At 34.9% G+C, this 11,852-nt stretch overlaps 1 protein-coding gene across 3 annotated transcripts in view; it reads right to left on the bottom strand.

Moving 5' to 3' along the window:
• The window catches only part of LOC131534595 (periphilin-1), a 27,715-nt gene extending 23,914 nt beyond the window's left edge, over nucleotides 1–3,801 (bottom strand). For 2 of the 3 annotated variants that reach the window (XM_058767567.1, XM_058767569.1), the window contains exons 1-5: nucleotides 3,667–3,801; nucleotides 3,165–3,201; nucleotides 3,046–3,089; nucleotides 2,370–2,513; nucleotides 905–972 (exon numbers count right to left, since the gene is read on the bottom strand). In XM_058767567.1, coding sequence (XP_058623550.1) covers nucleotides 905–972; nucleotides 2,370–2,513; nucleotides 3,046–3,089; nucleotide 3,165 — 257 coding nt within the window. In that variant the 5' untranslated portion in view covers nucleotides 3,166–3,201; nucleotides 3,667–3,801. The remainder of the gene's footprint in view (nucleotides 1–904; nucleotides 973–2,369; nucleotides 2,514–3,045; nucleotides 3,090–3,164; nucleotides 3,202–3,666) is intronic. The other variant, XM_058767568.1, reaches the window with a different exon arrangement.
• Between the last annotated feature and the right edge of the window lie 8,051 nt (nucleotides 3,802–11,852).

Here is an 11,852-nt window from a genome sequence, read left to right as displayed (position 1 = left end):
CCGATGGATACTGACAGACACAAATAAATATTAAATATAAAAATAGATATAATATAATTACTGTCCTTGAAATTATTTCTTTTGTGTAATACTGTTTTGGCAATATTGTTATGTGTATAAAATCATTATGACATTAAAATACTTTCAGTTTAATAAAAATGTATAGTTTCATACCTCCCAGGGTGATTATGATTAACAAACTTTTTCATGATTATCACTAACTAAAACATTTTCGTTAATTGAAATAAAATTAACATATTTTGCATAACTAAAATAAAATATAAAAATAACTTTTACTTAATTAGCTACCAGTTAGTTTCATTTAAATGTGAAGAGCTGAAATAAAAACTAATAAATTCATATAGACTTAACGAATAAAAATGTCAACAAAGTTACTAAAAACAGCAACAAAAAAAATACTAAAACGAACTGAAATTAAACTAAAAAATATATAAAAATATGAAAAATAAACTATATAAGCATACAAATGATACTAAAATAAAACTGATAGGCACAAACACAGCTCTATTTTGTGTCTGTGAAATATTGAGAACGTATTAATGTATTTTGACAGATTTCTGCCAGTCTACTGTGGAGTTATTTTCTGTACAGCCGCTCACAGACCGACACTGCTGCAATTCACTTCACTTCAGTATTTTATGATGGTATGACTATGTTAACATATGATATTGCCAAAGCATTATTATTACAGAAACTGTAATAAATCTAAATAAGTTTCTTGCATGCTGCTCTATTATTGTAGTAATTAGTTCAAGCGAAGCACACTGATTGGTGGTTGTACCTGTCAATCAGACGCTCTATCCCTGTGTAAGTGTAATAAATGTTAAGTGTATCAGACTGCTTGCTGATGGTCAGAAGTCATGAGATCTGGTTTGTTTCTCACCTGAGATGCGCCTGCGGTCCTGCTGGACGATCCTCTCGCCGTGTGTTACAGAAATACAGCGCCTCCTGCTGGAAACACACACGGTCACACTCAAACTACAACACCTGCATCCATCAAACCAGGAAATAAATGAGTGTCTCTATATAAATATGCTATATGATCATAAGAGGCAGGGTTATTATCATTATCATTATCTAAAACTAATATGATTAAAAACAGCTTTGTTCATTGAAATAAAGCTGAATTTAAATCAAATACAAATATTAGATGGGTAACACTTTACAATAACTACATTATTTGACATGAACTAAGCATGAACAATACTTTGCATTTATTAATCTTAGTTCATGTTAATTTCAGCATTTACTAATGCATTATTAAATCACAAGTTGTGTTTGTTAACATTAGTTAATGCACTGTGAACTAACATGAAACAATGATCGATTGTATTTTTTATTAACTAACATTAACAAAGATTAATTAATAGTGTAATACATGCATTGTTCGTGTTAGTAAATACATTAATTAATGTTAACAAATGACACCTAAAGTGTTACCTGTAGATGAATTATTAGAAATGTTGCCTTGCCAATTAACTGAAATAAGTTTAAGAAAATAAAAAATTAATAATTAATAATAAATATAAAAGGAACATAAATAGTAATATAAAAAAAGCAAAAACTAATAAAATTGACAAAAGCACAATTCAAAATGACTAAAAAAATTAAATGAATATATTTTAAAATAATATATTAAATATAAAAGCATATAGTATACTATACAACAATATTGTAACTATAAAGATACAATATATAAAAACATAAAATAAATAATATATAATATTATAAATAATTAGTGCTGGGCAACGATTAATCGCGATTAATCGCATCCAAAATAAAAGTTTTTGTTTATATAATATATCTGTGTGTACTGTGTATATTTATTATGTGTATATAAAGACACACACATACAGTATATATTTTGAAAAGATTTACATGTATTTACATGTATATATTTATTAATATAATTTATATGATATATAAATATATTTAATATATAAACATAACACATTTTTCTTAAATACATACATACATGGGTGTGTATTCATATATACATAATAAATACACACAATACACACACATATATTATGTACACAAAAACTTTTATTTTGGATGCGATTAATCGCGATTAATCGTTGCCCAGCACTATAAATAATATAAATACAAAATATTACTAGAAATTCAAAAACAAAAGACAATTCAAAATATGAATAAAACTATAATAGTACATAAAAAATACTAAAATAAGAGTGATTAACGATCAGCTAAAGGAGAGTCATTTTGGAGGTGGAGCGAAATATTACATTATGATAAAAGATTATGAATTGTATGAATCTGAGTTGTGCATTCGCTCTCCCTGCACCTGGATATGTAGGTGTGCTGTGATGGATCAGCTGAGCGCTCACCCGCTGCTTCAGCAGTCGCTCTCGGTGCTCCTGCAGCTTCTTACTGTGATGAATTAATCCGTGATCTCCTCCGTAATAGATTCGTCTGTAGTCTCGCTCCTGCGGCCAGCTCCTGGGCACGACTCGCACCGTCCGGCACGACACCTGACAATCACCGTTTCTTACAATCAAACACTTGGTTCCACCTTTAGACACAATATTAAACGTTTGCACACGTGTTTTATGTTGAAGATCATGTTAAGGCTTTTATAACTCATATAGTGTGATAGAGTGAGAATACAGCTCAGTTTTATCCAGAGACTCAAACTGATGAAATAACATGAATCTGCTGCAGATGCTGATATTTCTATGATGAAATTCTGCTGCTTGTAAATCAATGAGATCTGTATAACAGTAGAGCAGATACTGACATAAAATGATCTAAATATCACTCTATATCTCCAATGATGTGTCTTAGTAAGATGATATTGAAATGATTCAAACATATAATGCAATGATGATGAAGAAATACATGCTCCTCAAAACACCCTGATGATCAGATTTGAGACGCACTGATTTTAATAAAAAATTAATAATGGAGAAACAGGTTTATGTTGATCATTTAGATCCTTATGTATGTATCAAATATGACAGAGTAGCTTTATAGAATTAATATTCAGTATTGTTATGATCTTACTGGTGTTCCTCGCACGTGTCTGAAGCTGAGATCCTTGTTCTTCACTGAAACACATATTCATAATCACACATTCATATTTCACTCATATTTTCAGCCGCATTCATTCATTCAGTACTCACTGATGCTGAGTCTTCTTACTGTAAACTGCAGCTTGATCTAAAGAGCGAAGATGAGTTTTGATTCTATTTGAATTCTACAGTTCTACCACACCATAACCCAATTTATTAATTCTATTGTACAGTAGATTAATATCTTCAGACACTGTAAGCAGTGTTAATATTTCATATTCCACTAAGATTGATTTCTGTTTAGCAAATAGTGAGGTTTAATACATTAATTAATACAGAGACCACACGATTTTACTGCATTAACTGTGGTGTGTTGGAAACCATGTTTACTATGGTGAAATTAAGGGTAAACATGGTATATAATAACACAATAAAAGCGGAGTTCGGATAAAATGTGCCACTTTTGACAGTCATTTCAACGTAAACGGCCAAATTTACGTGAACTCAGCATAATTTTATGTAATTCGTATAATTAGATGATTATTGACACGTGCATACAAAATTAAATCACGTTTATATATGATTTACTCTGTTCGGTTTACATGATGCATACCTCTTCGATGTTCAATATCAGTTGTATAATCAAAAGTGTAACTCGTTTTAATATTGATCAATTAATCGTAATTAATCTTAACCACGTGTCCAAGCTGATGATGATGATGATGACGCTCTTCTTCAGAAGGACTCGTGATTAATGAGAATCAGCCAATCACTGTCGCCCTCTGCAGGACAGAAGGGTAATTAAATAATACGTTACATTAATAATTGTTTATATGTTTCATCATTGTGCAAATGGTAGTTAAATTGTTAATCAAAGTAGCTTTATTTTCAAACATTTTGGGAGAAAATTAAATGTGGAAAAACTATTGGTATCAAAGGTGCTTTGAAAAGTGGGCGGTGACTGTATCCATCCTAAATATGTGAGATTAGAATAAGTGTCTCAAAGCTAGTATTTTAAAAATAGTAGCCTAAAAGTCCCCGGATGGTGTATTATTTCAGGTAGTTTTTTAAAGTGTGGATAATATTGCATGCCTCCACTTTGGCGAAGGATTCGGTTCAGAACTACAAACACGAATAAAAAGCGTTTAAAAACTACAAACATGGCGGATGTGCGATACCAAGTGTGTTTAGAAATAGGCTACTAATAATCTGGATTTCTCTACTTAAAATCAACTGGATTAGACAACTTGTTAACTACCCAACCTCTATTTGGAATATGATTCTCCTTCATATTTTATCTAGTCTGGGTGGCATAAATGTATTCCTAGTTTGCAATTTTGATATTAACAAAATACCTGTGAAACTTTCAGCATTTCATTGTCAAGCTTTTCTAGCGCGAAATTTGGTTTACAAACACGATTTTTTTCACCACACCATTACTTTATTTGGAATAATAAGGACATTTTATATAAGCAAAATTCTATTTATTTATTTTTTTTAATTTTTGTATTTTAATTTTAATTTTTTTTTTTTTAACTGGTTTCTAAATAACATTGTTTTGGTTGACCAGTTATTTAATTCAGATGGTCTTCTTTTTACATACGAGGAATTCTAAGCAAAATGTAATTTTCCCATACCGCCAAAGAAATTCACAACTGTTCTCTCCTAAAATATGTGTGTTGTTTAAACACCAAAAAAAAAAAAAAAAGATTAAATTATCAGCAATTTCCACAAATCTCACCCAATCACTCCCTGTAGGTAAAATATGTTTTTCCTATCATTGTAATAATTATAACAGATCAATAAGAGCCCTTTTCCAGAAGGATGTTGCTTCGGCTTGCAGATCAACGAGCTACTTATTTTCCATGAGATGTGGATGTGAGAAGATGATTGACATCAGTTACAGAGACTCGGAGCGACAGAGAGTCTGTTAAAGACGCAGGTGTAGAACCTGATCATTTGTCACAAACCTCGCCTCTTCTTCTCAAACTGCTGGCGGTGGCTGCTGGTAATGCATTATTCTTCCAGCAGACGGAAGTGAAACTAACCTCAGTGTTACACCCTGCATCAGATCCGTTCACTTTTCATTCTAGATACAATCTGGAAAGTTTGGAGGTCTCTCAAAATGAGTTTTCAGGTCAATTCTACAGATTTAAAGCATGACACAGAAATAAAAGAATCTGTGGCAACAGCAGAAGAAGAGTTCAAGAACAGCAGAGCTGGAGACACAGACAGAAAACTCAATCCTGAAGACGAGGAAGTGTTCAAGAAGACCAGAACTAAACAGTTAAAAAGAAAACTCGTTCCTGATGATGAAGAAGAGTTCAAGAAGAGCAAAGATGAAGAGTCAGAAAGAAAACTCAATCCTGAAGACGAGGAAGAGTTCAAGAACAGCAGACGATCCTCTTAATGAGGAAAACCATCTCTCTCTGTGTGAAGCTGATTCAGTGTTTGCTGCTCCTCATGTTGTGTTTCTTTAACAGATGAATGCTTAATGTTTTTCTACAGGCGGACAGGCGAATGGTTTATTATATCCTGAGCCTAGTATGTATTACAAAACTATTTGAAGTCATTATAGACTTGTTATAGTGTTACACTAACTGACCCTTCATTTCAAAACATTACAGATGAGATTAGGCCTATAAACCCTCCTCTTGAAGATGAAGATGAGGATGAAGATAAAGAGATTTCCAGGACTCAGTCGATGGATAATTTGCTTCTAATGCAGAAGCCTCATCAGAGTCAGTGATGTGTTTAGTTCAGTAAATAATCCACATAAATACATTCATACTGTGGGTTCACATGTAACATCATTCAAAGATTACTATCATAATATTCACTATTAAATATGTATTCTCTTCTGATGTCAGCCTCTTAATGTAAAATGGTTCTTAAAAACAATATAAAATGACTTTATTAAAAGAGCTTGATTATATGCATCTCCTGTTTCTGGTCATTTATATGTAAATATTGTACAAAGCCCTTTCTTTAGCTGACATTTATTAAATCACACGTTTTATTTTGTGAGGATTTTTCATTTGTTATTTCAGTGATTTCATCCATTCCTGTTAACATTAAATATTAAATGGCAATTAAAAATGAACATTAAATAGCAAAGTACATATAATTGAAGTATTATGTCATATAATTGAGTATTTAGTACCAAGATTGTATGAATCATTAAGTATATGATTATTATTATTATCATTATTATTAAATAGGTATGTTACCAACTTTTACGTTATGTTAGCATCCTCTGTTAGAGTATAATTATTGGTTCTGTAAGATGTAAAGCAGAGCGGCCCACGGACTCCATCACGAGTATTGAAGCTGGAGGGTCTGATTTCAGTGATGATGAGTTTAAAACAGACAGGAGTTTCAGCCGTTTCTGTCCGTCATGCACTGAAGCGATCTCTCAGATGGCCAATTCCTGAACAAGTCCACACCTGAAGAAAATCTTCTGTAGTTGAACCTGCATGAATTGTTTCCCGTTTCAATCTTGTGTGTCAGAAGTGGTTGGACGGTTAAAGGTCATTAAAAATCTTTTTTTTCTTCACCTCTTCTTCACTGAATTGTTGAAGAACATATTTTCTTCTCAGCAGATGTAATGAGAGTCCAGTGATCCACAGCACTCAGTCCATCAGATAACATCTGGAGAAGACGAACGCTGAAACACATCCAGCATTAAGATGTTTTTAACTCAAATATGAGTCTATAATCCATAATAACACTTCCTCAGTGAAAAAGTTCATGTCGTCTCTCACATCAAAACAGAGGTGTAGCAGTAGCCTGGGGGCCTGTGTTTTAAAGGGGCCCTCGAGGGCTGATCATTTAAACAATCAGAAGTGTTAATATTAACAGAGCGTCTATTTACAGTAAGCTCACCTTGTCATCAGAGGTTATTTACACTGACTCTGTTTGCGATAGACAAAATGACAAAAATAATCCAATAGAAACGTAAGGTGCGTGGTGATAACTTTTGATGCGATTGAAGTTCAAATCTGTCTTTTGCTGAACTTTCTCCCTTTTATCATCAAATATCAGATTTGAAAAGTGTTTATTTTCAATTAAAATGAAGTAAATATTTGAAAAGTGGGGATAAAAAGTGCCTCACGGTTGTTTAAGTTTACTGTTATTGTGGGTCAAGCACATGATCATAAAAGCTGGGTAATTAATTACAATTGCCACGGATTGGGAAATTATGGGAGGATTGGGAAATTATGGGAGGATTGGGAAATTGTCATGCATTTCATTTCATTTAATCAGCAGTTTTTTTTTTTGTTTTTTTTTTTTGCATGTTTATAGTTCATTCTTCTTGGCTCATGTAAGGGTTCTTTTTGGCTGATATGTTGGTCATTACTGTTCTCTATATTGTTTTAACACTTCTTTCTTTCAGTTCTTTCATTGACACTGAAGTCCTGTGGATCACAGACGGACGCGAGTGTTTAAGCTCCCTTTCTCTCATTATTAAACTGTCCTGACTAATTATAAAAACGACAACACTATTTGAACTACTTGAACATTTATCATCAACATTCAGCAAATATCCAGGCAGAAAAACTGGCGAAAAATGACTGAATGAATAACACAAGTGGCCCCTGCCTAACCCCCACACTTTTACCACAACAAGAATACCAACAGTGAAAGAATTTCAAGATTTACTAGTCATTACTTTAACTGCAACCGCATTTTAAAAATATTTTTGACATGAAAATTCAAATATGTTTTCTATTTATCTATTAACCTGCATGTACATTGCTTGAACATATTTTGAACATATATTTTTCTCCCCTTCAAAAAAGGATCCCGCATTTGAGGAATTTATTTTTTCACTTAGCAGCACGAAAAACAACACTTTTGTTCAAATTCTGAACAGATTATATTTAGCCTAGAAAGTGTGCAAATAGCCCTTCCTTTATAATCACTAAAAAGATGTCACTTCAGTTCATCGCGATCTCACAAAGTTCCTTTATTATCAATGAACCTCTTATTTACATCATGTTAGAGTGAGATGATTCTATCTGGAACGCAATTGACCTATCGGTAAGCCCCGCCCCCCTTAGTTACTGTTGCTCCCTCGGACAAACAAACAGTTGCTCACTGTCTTACAATGACAGCTGCAGTGTGAAAACATTGTCCCACCATGTTTTTGCACAATTTTGGACACAGAAGGCCACCAAATGGGAATTAAATATTCCATGGAGGGATTTATAAAATATTTAAAAATAAATACGGTGGGTAACTCGAAGCTAGGGTTTACAGATCACAATGCAAGCGGGAGAAGTCTCATATTACGGTCGGATGACAACATGCAGGATCAACACTGTGCATGTATCGCAGGGAACGATTAAATTAATGTACATTTAACCAGTTTAATATGGAGAGGCACTGAAATGTAGACCTTTGTTTATGTGTTTTTGACCTACACTGTACAAGACGCGAGAACAGTCCGCTATTTAGGTTTGTACGTTAGCATGGACTCACTAACTTTAACGTTAACGTTAGCTAGTTTTAGCCAGAGATACCTTGCTAAAGCACAAGATAACATTAACGTTCTGCTTGAGCAGATGAAGACTGTAACTTAATGAGTGTATGACAACCAGAAAATGAACGTTTTTGTATTGGGGTTGAATACTTAGGGACATTTTGCTCTGTTTTGTTTGGATTCAGGAAATGTAATAAAATAAATTATATCGCCCATCCTCTCAGGATACCTGGAGTCAGTGTTACAAGTACCCCAGGTACATCGTTTTTCCACTTTTGAAGCATAAACCCCATAAAACTGATGCGAGCTTCGGATCTTCCAGTGTTTCTCTATGACGCTGAAACCTAAAGATGTCCGAGTTCCGCTCCCCGTGCAACTGATACTCGACTGCCATTGGCTAGTCTGCATTCGAGGGGAGGGGCTTACCGATAGGTCAATTCAGAGCCATATTTTTTTCTTTAGGAAAATCAGTGTGACATATTTGTACTGTGTTTGTCCTTGGTATTTTAAGAGAATCGTATTGTACTAATTATTATATGTGCAATAATAATCTTATTTCCCATTGAAAATAATTTTAAAACGTATATTTTTAACAATTAATGCAGTATTTAAGGTTAAACTATACTAGGCCTATGAAATCCAGTTTTTGAAGGCAGATCAGTGCCCTCTGGTGGGAATAAAAGAAAACATGTAATGCTGATCTGCAGTCCATCAGACGTCTCTCTGATAAGAACATGTGGAGCTCAAGTCTGCATCCTGATGTAGTGATGAGCTCCAGTGCTGTCTGGACCGCTCTCCTTCTCCAGTTCACTTCATGCTGCTGAGTGCAAGGAGGCTGGAGGATCTTCATCAGAACCTCAACATGGGCTTATAATTGCTCCTTTGCTCCAGATAAACACATATGATCCACAAATAAAGAAAATAAAAAATGTCACAAACACAACTCTGCCTGGCATTCAATTATGTTACGCTTTCTGTGCGTTTGTGAATCGCAGCAAACATCTGTGGATTTCCAAACATTTCTAACATCAAGACGAGCACGCAAATCCACAGACAGGTGGACAAGGTCAACAAAAACTGAAACTAAGACATAAACAGCCAATCAAAATCATTTTCTAAAACATCTAATATTATTACAGTACAGTATTACTGTATTATTATCAAATTACATTTATCATTCAGTCTAAATCTTTCAAATATGACAGTTTATATTAATAAATGTATATATCGTCAATATAAATACACATGGATATAGTTATGTAATTTGTCTGCAGAAGTATATCGTCACACCCTAAACTCCTGTAAATATGTGCGATTAAAGAGTTATTTGTGCTTGATGTTGTTTAGTGTTTAGTGTCTAGTGAAGTGAAGTAGATTTAAGGAGTACAAAAGGCTTTACTGCTTCATTTTGCCGTCTGTTTGCATACCTTTACTATTCCCATCTAATCAATCTCAACATGCTTTAAGTTTGTGTCACGAAGTTTGCATTAAAATGTCCAGCTCTGGTCTGAACTGTTCTGTTAAAACACTAAATAGAACATGTTAAAAACAGAAAAAAACTAACAAACTCATTGATAAAACTATTAAAAACAAAATAGTAAGTGTAAAAGTAATATTAAAATAAAAACTAATTTAAAAATGTAAAACTATAATAGCCTTGAGGTGGACTCCACCCACCTTCTACCCAAGCCAATCAGAAAACAGAAACAAACAGCTGCGGTTAAGGGGTTAAGGGCTGTTTGTGTGGGTAAACCTTCTTTAATGTGGCTTCTTTATATTTCCATTGGGAGCAGTGAATCAGGATGAACTCAGGATTATATATAAATGATGATGATTCACAGATCCCGAGCGATAACAGCCTCTCTACAGCCGACCGAATCAAACAGAACGCATTATAATCAATGAAACGGTCTACACTGGACTAAACAGATCACCTGCGCTACTTACACAAATACAGGACTAATATCATGTATAATATCAAATATGAGTGCAGTAACAGTGCGAGCCTCAGAATCGCTGCAGCTCTACTGCGGTTTTGTGAGTGGATTTGTAATAATGATTTTGTAATAAATAATGGTTAAAATAACAACATAACACCGTGGCTTGGCTTGATACACAATCTCTCAGTCTAATGAAATCTAAATGTTAAATATCTTGTACTGTGCCACTTCTTATGGACCTTATAATTCATATCTGAGCCAGTGTAGATAAATAAGCAAAGTGAGTGCAAAGCAAAGTGTGATTGGTTGTAGTGAGAACATGCTGTGATTGGCCGGCAGCAGACGGCGGGTGGAGTCCACCTGTCTGTGGATTTGTGTGCATGTCTTGACGCCAGAAATGTTTTGAAATCCACAAATGCGTGCTGCCATGCACAAATGCACAAGAATCGATCGGCAAACGAATGCCTGGCAGAGCTGTGTTTGTGAATCTCTTCACATTAATTTGTGGATCACTGTAATAAAGGCACAGTTGTAAGCCCAGAGCTGAAAGAGCTGCTGAAGAGGCTGAACAGAGCAGCTTCTGGATGAAGAGAGCGGAGAAGCGCTGGAGTCCTAACATCTCACCCGAGGCTCAGCTGCAGGGCTGGAAGAGAGACGATCCCGGGTTAAAGGAGTGAAGCGTGGCTCAGAGCGGCTGCACAACATGTCAAACAATGAGAGCATGACAATAAGCTTCTGCTTTGGACTGAAAACAGCTCTTTCTGATTTAAAAGGCCAGAAATGATTAAAAGAACATCTCTTTTTCTGATGCTTTTTTCAGCTTCCTTCTCCTTCATTCGCTGTGGATGCGTCTCTAAGCAAGGCGTGATCTATAATATCCTCTAAAGTCTCGATCATTGATGGCCCTCCGTGCCCAAGTTTCTGAAGAAGATCCCTGCAATTTTCTGCTGCCGAACAGGTGAACTTCTACCTATCAAACAATGAGAGCATGAAAATAAGCTTCTGCTTTGAATTGACAACAGCTCTTTGAAAGTGAAAGTGAAGTGTGGCCAAGTATGGTAACCCATACTTGGAATTAGTGCTCTGCATTTATCCCATCCAAAGTGCACACACACAGCAGTGAACACACACACACCCGGAGCAGTGGGCAGCCATTTATGCTGCGGCGCCTGGGGAGCAGTTGGGGGTTCGATGCCTTGCTCAAGGGTCTCTCCTCAGTTGTGGTATTGAGAGCACTGGATATTCACTCCCCCCACCTCTACAATTCCTGCCGGACCTGAGACTGGAACTCACAACCCTTGGGTTACGAGTCCGACTCTCTAACCATTAGGCCACGACTTCCAGCTTTCTGAATCGATCAAAAGAACACATTTT

The sequence above is a fragment of the Onychostoma macrolepis genome, chromosome 25 (assembly GCF_012432095.1).
Source record: "Onychostoma macrolepis isolate SWU-2019 chromosome 25, ASM1243209v1, whole genome shotgun sequence".
Taxonomy (NCBI): domain Eukaryota; kingdom Metazoa; phylum Chordata; class Actinopteri; order Cypriniformes; family Cyprinidae; genus Onychostoma; species Onychostoma macrolepis.
The sequence above is the reverse complement of the archived record's forward strand: the minus strand, read 5'-3'. Positions and strand labels throughout refer to the sequence as shown.